This window comes from Sciurus carolinensis, chromosome 6 (genome assembly GCF_902686445.1).
Source record: "Sciurus carolinensis chromosome 6, mSciCar1.2, whole genome shotgun sequence".
In the NCBI taxonomy this organism is placed as follows: Eukaryota; Metazoa; Chordata; class Mammalia; order Rodentia; family Sciuridae; genus Sciurus; species Sciurus carolinensis.
This window is the reverse complement of record NC_062218.1, coordinates 137,989,599-138,008,106: the sequence shown is the minus strand read 5'-3', so window position 1 is coordinate 138,008,106 and position 18,508 is coordinate 137,989,599. Positions and strand designations below refer to the sequence as shown.

The following is an 18,508-nucleotide window of genomic DNA, read 5'->3' as shown; positions in this document are numbered from 1 at the left end:
AATGAAGAGTTCTGGAAATTGGTTACTCAACCACATGAACTCTACTGAACTGTGCACTTTAAAACGACGAAGACAGTAAATTTTATGTTATGTGCATTTTACCACAATTTTTAAAGATGAGGATAATAATTGTGCCCACCTCATCTGGGTCATTGGGAGAACTTGGTGAGAGCATGACTCCATGCAGATAGATATGTCACATAACTAGCACAAGGGGTGGCACCAGCATGACATCATAGGTGGGTGGTGAGCAGTGTGTAAGGGAAGGACCTCATCACCCTCTTTCCTGCTCCTCTGCCTGGGCACTTGGGTATTTTTTTTTTTTAAGAAGCGCTCCCATTTTGTTTTATTTTATTTATTTATTTATTTTTTGGTGGTGGTGCTGGGGATTGAACCCAGGGTCTTGTGCATGCGAGGCACATACTCTACTGAGCTATGTCCCTAGCCCGGTGGCTGGGTATTTTGGAACTTTGTCTAAGGCCTAGATTGTAGCTGGCCTAACAGGTGATAAGACTTGCCGGAGGCTGAGCCCATCTCCCCAGAGAGGTAGTTCCAGGGCTCAGATAACAGGACATACATAGGTCCAAACCCATGTCTACTTGGCCAATGCCAGTGGAAATAAATTACCTCCTCTTCCCACAGGGTCAAGCCCATAACCCCAGGCAGGTCTGTACATCCTGGCCAGCATAGGTATGGGAACCATCCCCAGATCATGTATCTGCCTTTTCGGGCCAGGATCTCCCAAGAACAGAGAAGCCCACCTAGACTTCCTCTCAACCTGGCCCTCCATGGAAGGACAAGGCCAGCCAGATCCCCAAGGGTGGCATGTTTCACCATAGAAATGTGCTCCATAGATGTCAGGAAGTGGGGATCTGGTATGTGAGTCATGACTCACAGGAGTACATCCGTCTGCTCGTGTATGTGTGTGTAAGGTCGTTTCAGGAGCTATTTGTGAAGTCCAGTTTATTCATTCTGGGCAGTTACTAAGAATCAAATTTTTGAAACTTTATTTTGAAATAACTTTTGACCTAGAGAAAAATTGTAAAAATACTACAGAAAATTCACATATGCCCTTCATGCAGCTTCCTCTGATGTTAACCATGACTCATAATCCATTTATCAAAAGAAGGAAATTAACATTGATTACAATTGCATTAAGGAAACCAGTTTTCCACTTAATATTCTTTTTTGTGTTTGGGGATCCAATCCAGAACCCCATTTATATTTATTGTCATGTTTTAGTCTCCAACCTGTGTCAATTTCTCAATTTTCCTTATCTCTCATGATCTTGACATGTTTTATGAGTTATTTTGATGAATGTGCCTCCTTTTGAGTGTGTGTGAATTTTTCTCATAAGTACATTGAGTTATGTGGTTTTTGGTAAGAATATCATAGAAGTGATGTGTCTTGGAATATCATACCAGCAAGCACGTCTTGATTACTGGTGAAGTTAATCTCGATCACTTGGTTAAGTTTGTTGCGCTAGATCTCCCCTCTGTAAGTCACTATTTTTTTCTTTTCACAGTTAATAAATATCTTGGGGGAGATACTTTGAGATAATGAAAGAAATCTTTATCTCCTCAAACTTTTACCCACTGCTGTTATCATCCATCACTAGATCTTGACTGAAACCATTATCACCATGGTATTTTCCTAGTGGTGATTTGAAATTATTCTGGAAAGAAGAGCTTCCCCTCCACACCCATGTATTTATTTATGCATTTACTAATTTATATCAGCACAGGTTCATGCATATTTATTTTACTGTATCAGTCATCAATCCTTAATCGTTTTGTTGTTCCAGTTGTCACAAATTGAACCAAATTCCTTTTCACTTTAAGGAAAAAGAATAGAAAAATGCAGGGCAAGGTCCTTCCTCATCTTTGGACTCAGGACTGAAAGAGGTTGTTTATCCCTGGGGGAGGAGAGACAATTGCATCTAGTAGCCAAGTTATCCATAGTGGGGCAGCAGGGCAGGGACAGAAGCAGGGACAGGTGGCACCTGGGATAGGACTGAACGTTATGTTGGGAAAAGTAGGGACCTCAAGCATCCAACATTCTGTCTGAGGATGGGGTTTTTCACTACTCCTGTGGTCAAATGTCAATCTCTATGGGCATGCCCTCCCTAAAGCTCTTTAGTACCATGAACTTCAGAGAGTAGAACCCTATGCCTAAGCAAGCTCAGAGCCTCCTGCCCTGAGGCCAAAGAAGCAAGGATGCTTTGCAGGGAGTCTAAGTTCATCAGCAGGGTTGCAGGAAGAACAGAGATAGGTCTGGTGCCTGGTCACAATCTGAACATGGACTGGCTCTTGCCTTAAGCATATCATCTTTTCCCCAGGAACACCATTAGGTAGTCTTAACACTTCCCTAACTACCGGGTCCATGACTGGAGAAACTGAGGCAATCACCTCTGAGCCAGAAACCTTTTTGATAGGCCATCAGTAGTCTTGAGACAGGGCTAATGCCACATCCTTTATGCACCTGTCCTTTTCTGCAGATAGCGGCATCCTTTAGAGGTCTGGGGTGTAGTTGCTGGTGGCCATGCCCTTAAGCAGGGTGGCCATGCCCTGAAGCATATTAGAACCTCCAGCAAAGAGCCTGCACCCCTGGAAGTACAAACCTTGTGACACTTTCCCTGGAAGTTGGGTCAGGGCACAGTCCATGGCAGGAAACCCTGATTCCTACCCATAGCCTCAAGGTGGGCCATGTCTGTGGAGCAACCTTCATTACCTGCTGTCACGGAGCTTCAGGGAGGCACTGGGGGCATCAACCAAGGAAACAATAAGACTGACAGCCTGGCGTGTGACTGGCCACTGTGTACAGTATTTTCTGTCAGGTCTGCAGGCTGCCCTGGGATACTGCTGGCTGGTAGGGAGACTGGCAGTCTGGCTGTCAAGACAACCTTAATATTAACCAAATTGCTCAGCGGACTCCACACTCTGATCTGCCCTCTGGTAGATTTCAAAGGGGATGAGGAGAGCCTTGACGCTAACCAGTACCGGTGAGACTTATATTTCTAGTCAATGCTTCAGAGAGCAGATTTTGCCAGAGAACAAACAGTGGAGCCTCAGGGGTGTCCCCTATCTCTGGCCTGAGTGTGCTTCTCTGTTTGTTTACCAGCTGCCTTGCCTCAAATTGTTTGCCTGTTGCCTCTGGACTGTGTTCCTCTGACAACAGGCACCAGGATCTCAGAATGTGCCTTTGTTCCAAGGTTGCTTCACCTGTACTTCCTGCCAAGTTTCTGGATAAACAGACTTTGTCCATTCCTCCTGGTGAGCAGCAGAACCCTCAAAGTCCAAGGTGGCAAATTGACAAAAAGAAGACCGTGGCAGGGCTCGTCCAGGGAGCTAGAGTTGCCTGGGGCCCCTGAAAGGACTGTAATTCCCCCCACCCCACCTGTGACAGCTACATTCAATTTATGTTTTAGACTAGTGCAGATCTTCTGCCTTATTATCTGGAACTTTGGTGTGGCTTCAGCATGTCTCTGGAGCCCAAAAGAAAGCAAAGAACCCCATTTGGAGCAGAGATGGTGTGGAGGTAATGGAAGCTCTAGGGAAGTTTGGGTTCACCCCTGTGCTCTAGCAAGAAGCATGGATAGCCCAAGGCTGGCAACTCGTGCTCAGTGTTTGGCAGACTAGAAGGCAGGTTCCCAATGGCACCTTCAGAACTTGCCCTCAAGGCTAGGTGGCTGGCACAGACCCTATCCCTTCTGTTCATATCCACAGAATACAACCTGGAAGAGCTTTGGAGGATCCAGGGCCAGGATGCAAGGGCTATGCCAAGGTCCCTAAGGGTCCTTTCTCCTTTCCACAGCCCCTCTCCCATCCTCACCTTTCCAGTCAAAGTCCTTGTGTTTTGCTTTGGTCCAGTCTGATGACCACAGAACCCTTCACTGGCACCTATTTACCCCTGATCTAAAGGAAGAAGGATGCTGATAACATTTTAAGATTTGGCAGCTTCACTTATCTGTAAAGGAAAAAATGAGTAGAATAATTAAATAGCCAAAAAGACAGCCCACAAAATGGAAGAAAATATTTGAAAATCATGTTTGATAATGGACTTGTATCCAGACTACAAAAAGTACTCCTTCAACTCAACAATAAAAGGACAGCCCAATCTCCTTAGGCATGATGGGCACATGCCTGTAATCCCAGTGACCCAGGCTGAGGCAAAGGGATCACCAGCCTCAGCAACCTAGTGAGACCCTGCCTCAAAATTTAAAAATGAAATGAGTTGTGGATGTAGCTCAGTGGTAAATTACCTCCGGGTCAATCCTCAATAGTGAAGAAAAAAGACAGCCCAATTTTAAAATCAGTCAGGAGCCATGATGTGTACCCGTAGACCCAGCCCCTCAGGAGGCAGAGGCAGGAGGATTGCAAGTTTGAGACCGTCTGGGCAACATGATGAGACACTATATAAAAAAAAGTGAAATCTTTTACCTATTTTGGAGAATAGGTATTTCTCCAAAGAATATTTGCAAATCAATAAGTACATGAAAAAAATCCTCCAACAGTTACAGGTACTGCATAGATCTGCTTCCCAGTGAAACAAATATAACTTGTTGTTATAAACACACACACACACACACACACGCACGCACACACACACAGTTTCTAGAAATTGTCCTAAGGACATACAGCAAATGAAAACCACTTATTCAAGAAAGGCTACTCAATCTGGGTAAGGAGTGGAAGTCCATTGCCTATAGTCACCACCGCATTATTCCTCCCTCCCTTCCTTCTTCCCCAGCACAGAAAATGGGAGCTCTTCTCTTTTCTTGGCATGGCCAAGAAAACAGAGCTCTCTCTCCCCTCAGTTCATAGTCAAGGGGTACAGTATCTCACCAAAAGGGGCCACCAATGCCCATTCCCACCCCACCCTGCATTCCCTGAGCTCTGGGTTGCAGAGACTAAAATCCTGGTGAATGCAACCAGAAGTTTAGGGAATCCCTTTCTCCACCCAGCCCCTATATAGTAGAGGCTCTAGCTAGGTCCCAAGAAGATGGAGGTCTTGATTCCCCTTGCCCCAGATCATTCATAGGTCACACAGGTTCCATGTCAGAAAGGTTAGCTATAAAGACCAGGGGCTGCTACCCACGCCCAGTGTCCAACTCATAAAGAAGAGGTGTCACTCTGATAGAAGTGGGTCACTTTCTTGCCTGGTATTCTGGAGCAGAGACTCAGAGATTTTGCCTGGGGAAGAAGTAGTAAAAAAAAAAAAAAACAAACAGGTATCTCTGAAGCTGTCCCCATAGGAACTGACTTTATTTGAATAGACAGTTAAAACTACTATTGCTCCTAAAAATAGTGGAGATTTTGTGGTAACAACTCAGAGGAAATGGGTAGCTCCAGTAGAACAAACTAACCCACAGGGCACCTAGTTTTCCAGAAAGAACCAGTAAAAGAGACAGCTAAGAGCAGCCCTCTTGAAGTCAGAACAAACCTCAAAGGCTTGCCTCAAAAACTGCTCCACCCAGTCTCCTAATTAGAGGTAGCCCAGTGTAGGGGCAAACATTGGCAAGAGCTGACATTACAAACTATGCCATCTTGTGAAAGCAAAAGAAAGAAATTACCTGGCCCCCCCTTTTTTTTCCTCAATTTTAAATGAAAGAGTTAGACTGTAAACTCCAAAAAGTTTACCTATTTTATATTATTTCATGTTACGGTAATGTTTTAAATATTAATCTATATCTGAATTTTTGTCTGTGTTGAAACATCTGGTGTCTGTACAGAATGCACGTAGGTTATATTTCCTTATTACAATTTTTATTTGAATATTGATATCTTTGATTTAAAATTTCAAGATACTTGCTTTCAAAATCTGTAAGCCATTATTAGATCTAGAAAAAAATCTTATGGATTTTATATTATATTGATCTTTTTAGATTTTATTATAAATAGAATAGAACCATATCCATCATATATGTTGCTATTAGAAATGTCAAAATAAATATGTATAGATTTTTGATAAAGTAAAAAAATCATTCCTACAAAAGGGCTTCAATTGGATTGAACTATGGGACAATTTATGCCCCAGGACATTGTCAAAAAATAAGAAAGCAATTACCCAACATTTAACGGAGTCTAAAAGTTGCGTGTGATACTTCCAGGGGCAGACAACCGAATAGAAAAATCTCGTAATAGGGGTGAGATGGTCAGTATCCAGAGTTACTACAATATATTATCTAAGGTGCCCAGTTTTTAACAACAACAAAATTATAAGACATGCAAAGAAACAGGAAAGTGTGATCTATATGCAAATAAAGAAAATAAAGCAAGCAACAGAAATTGCCAGAGAAGACCTACATGTCAGATTTAACAAAGGGTTAAAAGCAACCATTATAAATATGTTCAAAGAGCTAAAGAAATGTGAAAGTAAAAAGAGAAGGTATAAAGAAAATATCTCATTAAATTCAGAATACCAATAAAAAATAGAAGTTACATTTATATCTAAAAAGAATCAAATAGAAGTTCTGAAGTAAAAATGGACAATAACCAAAATTGAAAATTCACTAGATGGTCTTAACAGAGCTTTGTACGGGAAGAAGAAAGAATCAGCAAACTTGCAGAGGATTGGAAATTACACACTCCAAAGAGTAGAAAGGAAAGAAAGAAAGAAATGGGGAAAAAGTGAGAAGAACTTCCAGGAAAATGTGTAACAGCATTAAACACACCAGCATATGCCTAATGGGAATTCTAAAAGAAGTGGAGAGAAAAAGAAACAGGAAAAAAACACTCAAAGAAATAGTGGCTAAAAATGCCCCACATTCTACTCATCTCAGAAGTTCAGCCAACTCCAAGTAGAATAACCACAAAAGAAATCCACAACCTGATACATGAAAACACCTGGAAGCCAAAGACAAAGGAAAAATTTTGAAAGAAGCAAAAAATATGACTTGTCACACACAAAGGAATCCAACAAAATTATTTTTTGCCTTCTTATAAGAAATAATAGAAGACAAAGCAATGGCTGGCATTCTAATTGCCAAAAAAAAAAAAAAAAACTGTCAATGGAGCATCATATATCCTGCAAGTCCTTAAAAAATGAAATAAAGACATTACCAAAAACATAGAAACAAGAATTTGTTTCTAGCAGTGCAGTGCAACTTTACAAATAATACTAAGAAAATTTCTTTAGGAATAGATTTAACCAAAAGTTTTCAAAATCTATACTCTGAAAACTATAAAACATCATTGAGTTGGGCATGGTGGTATATGCCTGTAATTCCAGTGACTCTGTGACTAAGGCAGAAGGATTGCAAGTTCAAGGCCAGCTTCAGCAATTTGGTGAGGCCCTAAGCAATTTAGTGAGACCTTTTCTCAAAATAAAAAATAGGGCTGGGGATGTGGCTCAGTGGTTAAGCACCCCTTGGTTCAATCCCCAGTACTCCCCTTCCCAAAATCATTGAAATAAATTAAAGGCCAAAATAAATGAAAAGATATTCCATGTTTTATTCACAGAGTCCTAACTTATTGTCAAGATGGCAGTATTCCCTAAACTGATGTATGAATTCAATGTAAAACATGTTCAACTTTTTAGTCATTAGGAAATGCAAGTCGAAACTACAGGAGATACCTCCTTACGCCTACTGGGACAGCCAAAATGAAAAAGATACATAATAACAGTGAGGGTAGAGATGTGGAGAATTCGAAACCCTCCTTCATTGCTTTTGAGGTTATAAAATGGTGCAGCCACTTTGGAAAGCAGATTGGGAGTTCCTCAAAAGGTTAAGCATAGATATAACCCAACAATTTCTCCACTATGTATATGTCCAGGAGAAATGAAAATATATGTCCCTTCACGATCTTGTACATGAATGTTCATAGCAGCATTATTTCAAGTAGCCAAAAGTGTAAACCACCCAAATGCCAGTTTAGATAAATAAAATGTGGAATATTAATACTATGGAATATTATTCAAATAATAAAACAATCAAGTGCTGATAAATGCTTCAATAGCATGGATAAACCTAGAAAATAGTATGCTAAGTAAGAATCCAGTAACACAAGACTACTTATTGTATTTCCATTTACATGAAATTTCCAGAATAGGCAAATCCATATAGTCAGAAAGTAGATTAGTGGTTTCCAAGGACTGGGGCAGAAGAGAATGGGGTGTGGCTGCTAATGCCTTTGGGGTTTCTTTCAGTGATGATGAAAATGTTCTAAAATTAGATAGTGCTAATGCTTACACAACTCTGTGAATATACGAAAAACTACTGAACTGTACACTTTAAAAGAGTGAAATTTATAGTATGTAAATTGTATCTCAATAAAGCTGTTATAAACAAAAAGAATTAAATACTCAGGGTTTTTTATTGTTTTTTGTTTGTTTGCTTTATTTTGCAGATGGTCAAGAATTTTCCAGCCTTAAGTCACAACCAAGTTATAAAGAAGGAACTGGGGTGGATGTATATACTATTATTAACTATTACTTCTTACTTTCCCCCTGGAATGAAGGATAACTGTAAGAGGACACTATAGAAATTCATTTTTCATTCTTAATGGACCATTGCTAATTTTTCATTCACAGTCATCTCTGGGATTAAAGTCCATTTATAAAAGGATTTTATACCTTGTGGTAAGAGCTTTTTTTAGTTTTTTTTTTTTTTTTTTGTTTTTTTTAGTAATCGGACGGAAGAATTTTTCTCTCTAAGAATCTCTCTCCCCTAGTCAGGTTAAGGTGTAAAGTGCTTTACTTTTTCATTCATGCCATTCCATTTTAAGTTATGGTTTTGCTTTGGACAAAGGCATGAGGTTAGTAGAAAGGGAACTAGCATTTCGCAAGGTCATAATGTGTCAGAGGTTCCACTTACATTTTTGTATATGACAAAAGTAGGAAGGGCTATTATTTTCACTTCTTTAAAGATGAAGAAGCAGGTTAATACTGAGTGGCCCCAAGTCACGCAGCCACAAGTGGCAGAACCTAAGAAAGCCTGTGCTGTTTGCTCAATACCAGGTGGCTTTCCAGAGCTCTCAGTTCTGTGTAGGCCAGAATGGATAAGCTGATCATGATGATCCTTTGTGGCTTTGATAACGACTAAAACTGCCAGTCTTCAGCTACTCAAAGAATTCAAGATTGAGGATGATTTTCAAAGGACAGTGCCTAACAGCCCCAGAGCTATACATTTTCTCCACTCATTTTCCATTGCCCCTAATTGTTTAACATATTTTCATCAAAAATCTCTTAAGCGGTCACCATGTGCTTAGCCCTGTGTCAGTATAAGTCATCTAAAATACAATTAAACAGATTATCGACATTTTAGAATTCTGTCCTTCTAGTAAAGGATGATGAGGAGAGGGTATATTTTTTCTTCTCTAGCTAGTGAGCAAGGGTGTAGTAACCCAGAACAGAGCCTTCCCTGCCAGGATTACTGGGCTCATGCAAGCACATGTTCACACCTGATCTATCTGTAAAGTATGCTTGAACTTAAGCCTAATGAAGGCGGAGACCATGTCTTGTGCCCAACACAGAGTGTAGGCTGGAACAGATGCTCAATGTCAACTGAACAAATGATTAAGCAATTTCTTTGACTAGTCCCCAAAGAGTATTTGGACTGGTCGCCTTATCACTCTGTGTTTTCTTTTACTCATTTGTAAAAAGAGGATGAAAAGAATGTCTGCCCCACATGGAAACTTTGAGATCCCTTGAAATAATACAAGACACTCAATAAGTACTTAAAACACTATGGATGTCATTCCTATCATTGTTACTATTGGGAAGCACAAGAGGCACATCCATGCCAAGACTGACCTTCCATCCCTAATGACCTTGTGACCTAGACTTTTGCCTCTTGGAGCACGACTGAAGGACACATGGCCCAGCTATATGGAGCTCCCTCTATTCTGTTTTGCGAACCTTGGTCTGAGACCCTGCAGATCAGGTGGACATAGTAATAGTGGGAGTATACATATAGTGCCTATCCCTGCATAACCTGGGCCAACTGGTTGCCACATTTCACTCTTTCTCCAGAGGTAGGCTGTATTCTGAAACTGTTAGTGTTGGTTTAAAAGAATAGCCCCAGGCAATGCTGGTCCACTCCTCACCAGGACACCCACCATTAGCCCCTGGCCTCTGGTCGTGTGTGTGTGTGTGTGTGTGTGTGTGTGTGTGTGTGTGTGTGTATGCACATGTGCAGAGAGAGACACGAACAGTTCTGTCCCATCAGGAAGAAGCTGGTTTCCCACTGGATCTACAATTTCTGTTAACTATAGAGAGTTCTCTCGGTCCTGGCTAGTTGTACTCCTAAGACATAACCCTCAAATTCCAAGGAGATGGGTGCGGACAGGGCCTGGCCTCCCCAGGAACAGCCCTTTTAAGGAAAGGGCTTCTCTTTGGACTGCCAGCTGATTTACTGGGCTCCTGTCCCATAAGCCCAGTTGGAATTTTATCTGCCAATCCCCTTTCCCATTACTGGGCTCCTGACAGCTTTCCAAAAGGATACCTTGGGCACCTAAGGGGGAACCCAGCCCTAGAGCCACTCATGAGGTCTAGCTGCTTTCCCAGGGTTTCCAGAGGCAGATTGCCACTGCATGCACATGGCCTCCTGTGCTGTACCATGCTGGCAGGGCTTCTCACACCCCTCTTCAGGGAGGATAGTGAGACCTAGAGCCAGGACTGCATGGCTACCAGAAAGGAAAGCAATGGAGAGCTGGCCCACACCTTTCCAGTGCCCCACTTCAGAACTCCTGCCTCTCCTCCATTTCCCAAAGAGATCCGGCTTGACCCCACTACCAGTAAGAGTGTCATGGACGTGCAACCTGTGCAGTCACACAGAGCCCCACACTTGGTTTCAATGCTCTGCTGTTGACCATCTTGAAATTTGTAATTTTTGAACAAAGGGTTCTGCAATTTCAGTTTGCACTGAGCCCAGAAATAGGTGTAGATGGTCCTGCCCACTACCTTAGTTCATGCAAAAGCTGGCTCCGCATCTGACAGCCTTTCTCTTTCCTTCCTGTCTCTAAGCACTATTGCTACCTCCCTAAGTCAAAGAACTAATAGAAAAACATTTGAAAAACCACAGAATAGAGGACATTATATTTGGAGGAGCTTTTCTGCTCACCTTCAGATGGAACAGTGATGGTTGACAACAAATATATTGATACCACTGCCAAACTTGAAATTTTCTTGGTTCTGTCCAAGTCTGAAGGTTGTTGATGAAGGCTTCTACTATGGGAGCAATTTTCTCCTGACATCATGTTCCTCAAAGTGTCAGGCTATCATATTTAATTTATCATATTTAATAAGCTTATTTTGTCCTTCCTTTGGTATTCATGTCCAGAGCAAGACATGGCTACAAGGTTGGGCTCTGAGGCCCTAGTTGGTATCTAGCATGCCCATTTACTTTTATGATTTCAGAAAAATTAGAGTCTCAGAGCTTCAGTTAACTCTTCTGAAAAATGGGTCACATTTCACATCATGAGGCTTTGGGGTCTCAATCATTCATTTCTCTGTGTGTCAGGGGCAGATCTCAAACTATGAGCAGTTATTTTTGGAAATGGATGACTATTAATTCAGGCACATTTCTTGTCTACCACTTTCGATCTGTGGGCTAGCAGAGCATATGAACCGGGCTATAACAATATTTGAGGGCTCATTGCTCTCTTCCCTGAAGCCCATTCAGAAACCTCAGCTCTTAGTCTGTTTCCTATTGTTGTAACAGACTGGGTATTTTGTAAAAAGTAAAAGTTTATTCAGCTCAAAGTTCTGAAGGCTGGGAAGGTCAAGGCCAGGCAGCTGCTTCTGCAGAAGTCCTTCTTGCTGGTGAGAAACTCTCTTCCAAGTCCCAAGGCAGCACAGAGTGTCAGTTGGCAAGATAAAACAAGCTTGCTTACTTGGATCTCTCTTTTTCTCTGAAGCCACAGTCCCACGGGATTAGGGCTCCACCCTTATGGCCTCATTTGACCTTAACTACCTCCCAGAGATCCCACCTGCAAATACCATGATTGGGTTAAGTTTGTACCCTCTTAATACCTTACAATGGTGATTACATTTCAACATGAGTTTTAGTGATGACGTTCAAACCACAGCTCCAGGTAAGGTGACTCTACTCTGAGTACAGTCTCAGATTTATAGTGCCTGAAGTGTAGAGAGCAATTTCCTGGTCCATGCTGTTTTTCCTCTGCAGAGCTGTGCTTGGGTGTCCCGCCTGAAGCACCGTGAGAGTCAGCTTCCTTAATCTTGCTGTTGTCTTTAAGACAAGAGTATCCTCAAGGATGTTTCCTTTAGGTCACAGAGTGATCCCTTTGTGGAAGGAAGTATGTCAGAGAGATTCTCAATTCTCAGTACTCAGAAAAACTGTGCCTCTCCAGAAGGAGTTGATCACTAGAACCTGTACTCAGGGAAGCAAGCCACTGGGACCGTCAAAGCCAGCTTTGGAGCCTGCCTCCTTAGCTTAGGCAGGATGGTCTGGAGTCCCTCTCACCTTGGCTTGGTTTCTACAACCTCTCTCCCCTTTACTGGCTGACTCCCTGGCTTTTTGTTTTACACTTTTTTCTGTGTCTTTAGAAATACCTCTCTCAGCCTGCCACAGAATGAGGTGAGGCATAAATACATGAATTCATGATTAAATCAACCCCAAGTTCAGGGCAACTGTGAGAATTAAGAAGTGAATTTCTTTGCAAACACATGGAAGCAGGACCACCCCTGAGGGGAGCTGGGAGGAAGGGTCTTTCCAGATAGCACTCCCCACTTCTGACTCACAGGGCCCAAATATCCACGGGCACCTGCTTATTTTTATAATTAATGAAAGGTCACAAAACACACTTTGAAATCTTTGCAACCTTCCTTGAGATTTCACTGAATTGACTTAATTCAAGAATTGGAAGCCAGAGGCCCGGATGTAGGTCTGTAGTAGTGTTTGCCTAACATGCACAAGGCCTCGGGTTCCATCCCCAGCACTGGAAAAAAACAAGTGAGAATGGAAACTTTGACTGAAACTTCGATTTTATGATTTAACGGATCCACCAGCAGGGACTTGATAGGGTCATAGCAGCCCACAAGCCCTGGGTAATGGGAGGAACCACACTGTTGGGATGGAGGGTATAGGGATATAGAATGGGGAGAGAGGGAGCCCCGGGGAGGGGTGGGTAGATCCCAGCAGAGTGAAGCCCTGGAGCAAGGCCCAAGCTTATCCAGGGCATTCCAGAGGAGTCTACTCAGAAAATAAAGTCCCAGAACTACTGGAACACTTGTACTTTTCAACAAGGAAGAAGACATTTTTACTCCTGGACAAAGTGACCGTGCCCTCTTCCCTGGCCCTGGGCTTTTCAAACACCTTCCCTCCATGCTGGGCTGCCTTCTGAGCAGACACGGCCTCCTTTGCTTCATACAGCTTTGCTGCCAAGGGGTTTGCAGCCAGGGCTTCAGCTGCTTCTTGCTATGTAACATAAGCAGAGTAGTGGCCGTTACCCTCCCTTTCAGGAGAGGAAGCTGAGTCTTGGAGAGCACAGAGGTGCCCCAGCAAATCGTAGAGTCAGGAGTCAAACCCAGAGCCACAAGCCCTGTGCCCTTTGCACAGATGCGACATCCTGGCACCAGGGAGGAGAGCGTCTCTGGCAGCCATGTGATAATATTTCCCTGGAGCTGGGCTGGGGTTGGGGCCTGCTGCAGGGTTGGGCTCACGCTTCATGCTGTCTTGTTGGCAGTGGAATCTGGTGTGTGAGGATGACTGGAAGACGCCCCTCACAGCCTCCCTGTTCTTCGTAGGCGTTCTCATCGGCTCCTTTGTGTCTGGGCAACTGTCAGACAGGTAAGGATGAAGAGGGAGGGAAGGGGGACAGGGCCCTTGTCACTACCCATCTTGGGGTTGGACTGAATTCAGGGTATTTCTACATAGAGAGGGGGAGGACCCTCAGTCCACTGAGTCAGTGATAGAGGAGTTAGGATGTCCAGTTCACCCTGCCCTCATGCCCCCTGTCTGGACTCATTTTTGTTCCATTCCCCCAGTCCGTGCTCCCCAGGTTTGGGGCAGGAATGGGGAGGGGGCACTCACCCCACTGGAAAGTGGAGTCTTCATACCACACACCCCTTTACCCAAAACCAAGCTGCCACCATCACAGCCCCCCACCACCCCCAACTCTTGAGAGTTGTCCAGGGGTCAGGGAGGGATGACGGGATCAATCCTCAAACAGCCAACAGGCAGAGTTGGGCCAGACAGTGAGCACCTGCTGTGCACTCCCTGGGCCTGTGGGTTGGGCTCTAGCTGGGCCCTGAGGCCACAGAGCTGACCCAGATTGGTTCAGAGCCTCCTGGAGCTCACAGGCTGGCAGAGACAGCAGACATGCTCTGCTGGCCCCAAATGCTCCCTGGTGACCAGACAGGAGGTGGCAGTGCTGAATAGCAGTGTTGGGAAGGCTTCCAAGAGGGGTGCCTGTCTCTCTCCCAGCTTCAAACCCCAATGGAACCTCTAGCCAATGACCTAACACTTGAATTTTGGAAAATGGGGCGTCTGTTCTGCCCCCACCTGTGCACCATCCTACCCATTGGTCACCACTGGAATGTGAAATCAACACCTAAACCAACAACACTGTCACCAAAAGACATTGCTAAAAGTTCCATCTTCCCATAAAGCAGTGGTTTGCACTTTGGGTTGCACATTAGATCCACGCCTAATCCCTATACCCAAACTGTATCCCAGATGAATTAGACCCTCAACAAGTGGGGTGCTGGTATCAGAACAGATGTTCCTTGGATCCCAATGCAGTTGTTCTGATAAAGCCATCATAAGGTGAAAATATCTTCAGTCAAAAATGCATTCGGTATGCCTGACTCACTAATATCCAGCTTAGCAAGTCAGCACAGTGCAGTGACCGTTGTTTTCCCTTGTGATCATGTGACTGGTGACTATGGCTCACTGCTGCTGCTCAGTATTGAAAGAGAGTCCCATACACATTTTCCTGGCCCAGGAAATGATCAAAATTCAAAATAGGGTTTTTACTGAATGCATATCATTCTCATACCATTGTAAAGTCGAAAAATCCTAAGCCAAACTATTTTTAAGCCAGAAACCATTCTAATCCAAGGTTAAAAAAACACTGCCCTCAAGGAACTCTTGGGGTTCTGGATCTACAGAATTCCCATGTTGCTGATATGAAAAGCATCTGAAACTTGTGTGTTGTGGTGGCAGCTTCTACCTGTGGCTCCTTCTAAAGAGCAGCTTTCCATGAGGTCCTTGCATAGATTGTTCTATGATTACAAGATATGGGGTCCGCACAGGAAGCTTAGCATCTTAAAAGGTGCCTCCTGGGAGATGGATGCCTGAGGCCTGTCAGAGGCCTGTCAGAACCCTGAGAAAAGACAGTTTGCAGTGACGCCTGGCTCAGAGCTTAAAACACACCTCGAGTTACCATCTTGGTCTCACCTGTCTCATGTTTTGTCTTATGCTCTATTCTATAGGTTTGGCAGGAAGAACATTCTTTTTGCAACCATGGCTGTGCAGACTGGCTTCAGCTTCCTGCAGATTTTCTCCATGAACTGGGAGATGTTCACTGTGTTATTTGTCATTGTGGGCATGGGCCAGATCTCCAACTATGTTGTGGCCTTCATTCTAGGTAGGAACGGCTTCAGAGACAAAGATTCCTCCTCCAACTCTCTGAAAGGCCAGGAAGGAGGGGGCCACTGGGCTATGCTTCCAAATCTCAGGCACTCACAGGGCGCCAGCTCTGTGCTGGACCCTGAACAGTGGTCAAAGAATAAGAGTTCAAGCCAATAAGAACCAGCCACACAATAACTGAGACACATTCACAGGTGCACAGGGCACAGAAGAGGGGATCCTGGGGGAGGGATAGCCTGGGAGTGTCTTCGATTGGCGGTGTAAAGGCTTGAGGCTTCTACCTGCTGGCCTAGGAGGGCACTCAGGGTGGTTGGTGTGGCCCATTCACAGGCATACAGGCAGTAAGGGCACTTGCCAGACAGGAGGATTTCAGTGCCCGCCTGCCTGGGCAGATCTGGTCACACCCGGACTCAGAGCCCACCCCAGAGCATATCAACTCTGTGCAGGACAGGCCTCACTGCACAGTAGTGATAGTAGGCCTGCTGCCAAGAGGCCACTGCTAGGAATCGCAGGCTGTGGGAGGGAGAGTCACCAGTTACAGACCCACGAGGAGGCCCCAGGGCCACTCCAACTTTTCTGGGGAGGAAGTTAGGTGAACTCCAAGCAAGTTAATCAGGTTCATCCTCAGGAGTGAGAGTCCCCAGTACACTCTCTGAGCCCCCAGTAAGGGCATGTGAGAAGGAGAAAGAAAGGGAACCTTCTTTCCATGAGAATGGAAACTCCAACTCCTATAATGTCTACTGTGATCATTCTAGTTGACTCAGCACTGTCCCTGTTCATCCCTATTGTCTCAGCATAATTATGAATAGTGCCTAATATTTAATAGAAGTCTGCACCTGGTTAGGTGATTCCGACTGCTTTCAAGAGTCCGATGATTGGCTTTAGAGATGCTTCATTCGCTTAGTTGAAGATGTGTACACCCTCTGTCAGGCTGCCAAGATGGAATTGTTCAAATTCCACTCCTTTAATTATTTGTGAAGGGCTCCTTGCCGTGGGTCCTGTCTCGGTGTTGTGGAGGGGAGAGGGAGAGGAGGAGAAAGAACATACTCAAGTCATCTGGTCCCAGGAGATAACACACTCTTCAGTTGACCCTGGTGGAAGCTGCTCTCTTCCTGCAGTGGTCAAGAAAGGAGCGAGACTTTCAAGGTCATTTGTGTGGAGAGCACAGGGAGCTGCAGGTCAGTGATGCCGAAAACTGGAGAGTGGAGGGACTTAGGACAGAAATTGTAACTTCCTAATGAGCAATGGCCCCAAGGACACAGGATTCTTGGACACGGCAAAGCTTATTCTTGTGTTCTAAATCCTCACATCCATCTTCTTTTTGTCACCACCCCTACCTCCGAGTAGCCCAACACAAGACTCTGCTTGGGCCAGATTCATCCCAGAAACTAAACAGGCCTCCCCCACACAGAGGACTCTGTCCAAGGCCTGCAGATCCGTGTCACAGGAGGACCTGGAGGAATGGAAGGGCAGAGAGTTGTGGTGAAGCCTGAGCATCTCTGTTCCTGGGATTGGGAGCAAGGTAGAATCTGTGCCAGACTGTGGCAACCCCAAGGGCTAAGGAATGAAACCTGCTTCTCTGCTCACCCACGGTGCTTCTGGGGCTTGGAGCCTCTGCTCTGTGAGTGGATGAGGCAGGGAGGGCGCTCTCCCCAGGCCTCTATAGAAAAGGTCTGCCCCGCTGGCCCATCCACTCCCCTTCCTTCTCCCCACCATGTTTTTGGTTCCCCATGCAGGACTGAGAGTCAATCAGAGCCTAGGAGTGCCCAGCAGCAATCAGAAGGTGGATACTGGGCACAGAGGATTCCCCATCAGTTTGGGTTCATGCCTGTTGTTCTTGGTTACTCTGCCAGGACTTTGGGTCCTGGTACGAGATTCTTGTGTTGTGTTCTCAGGCCTGAAAATTCTGGTTCAGCTGTCCCAGAGCAACTGTGCCCACAGCTCTTGGGGCTGGAGGACACGGTGCAAGGACAAGGTGGCTGCACCTTTCCCACAGCGCATCAGTGCCCTCTGGTGTTTCAGGGCTGAAATAGCCAGATTCCAAGTTTTATCGTATCTTGTTTTTTAGTTTGAACTGGATTTGAACCAACCAGGTTTTATTTGAGTAAACTAAACTGAAGGGTGAGGTTTGCACTGAAAATTTTGTCTGTCCCTTCACTGTTGGTCTATGGCTCAAGTTTCTGCGATGATAATCTTCAGTTTTAGGATTCTTCGTGTTAATTTGGGAAGCTGAATTACACCCACTCTCAAAGTGGTGCAGAAATGAGTCCTCTCCTTGTGCTAATTTTCTCTCTCTCTGTGTGTGTGTGTGTGTGTGTGTGTGTGTGTGTGTGTGGGTTTAATCTTCAAGCCTAGGGCTGGGACTGTAGCTCAGTGGTAGAATGCTTGCCTAGCATGTGCAAGACACTGGGTTCAATCCCCAGGACTGGGGAAAAAAAAAAAAAATCAGCAAGCCTTCCAGAGTCCTAGGATTCTAGACCAGGCAAGGGAGACACAGTGCTACCCAAAGCCATGTAAAGTGGATGCACCTGAAGTGGTGATGCTGCCAAAATGTGGCTGATTTAGGAGGAGGAAATGACCACTCAGGACCAAGGACACTGACTCCACCCATACACCAGTTTCCCCAAAACTTCTCCATTTCTCACCTTCAGCCTGTCCACAGGTTTCAGTGGGTAAAATAGCAATGGCATCCTCTTTCCTCCCCCATAACTAGCTACTTACATGTTTTCTGCATTCAAATTTAACTGCCTCTTTTTAAATTTAATTTAATTTTATTTTTTTTGGTACTAGGGATTAAACCCAGAGATGCTTAACCACTGAGCCATATCCCCAACCCTTTTTGTTTTTTTATTTTGAGACGGAGTCTTGCTATGTTGCTTAGGGTCTGGCTAAGTTGCTGAGGCTGACTTTGAACTTGTGATCTTCCTGCCTCGGTCTCCCAAACCACTGAGATTA

The 18,508-nt window shown here is 44.4% G+C and overlaps 1 protein-coding gene across 2 annotated transcripts in view; it reads left to right on the top strand.

Annotated features, from left to right (window-relative positions):
• Nucleotides 1–18,508, top strand: part of Slc22a4 (solute carrier family 22 member 4) — a 47,418-nt gene that overhangs the window by 4,108 nt on the left and 24,802 nt on the right. For both annotated transcript variants that reach the window (XM_047555803.1, XM_047555802.1), the window contains exons 2-3: nt 13,647–13,750; nt 15,397–15,551. In XM_047555803.1, coding sequence (XP_047411759.1) covers nt 13,647–13,750; nt 15,397–15,551 — 259 coding nt within the window. The remainder of the gene's footprint in view (nt 1–13,646; nt 13,751–15,396; nt 15,552–18,508) is intronic.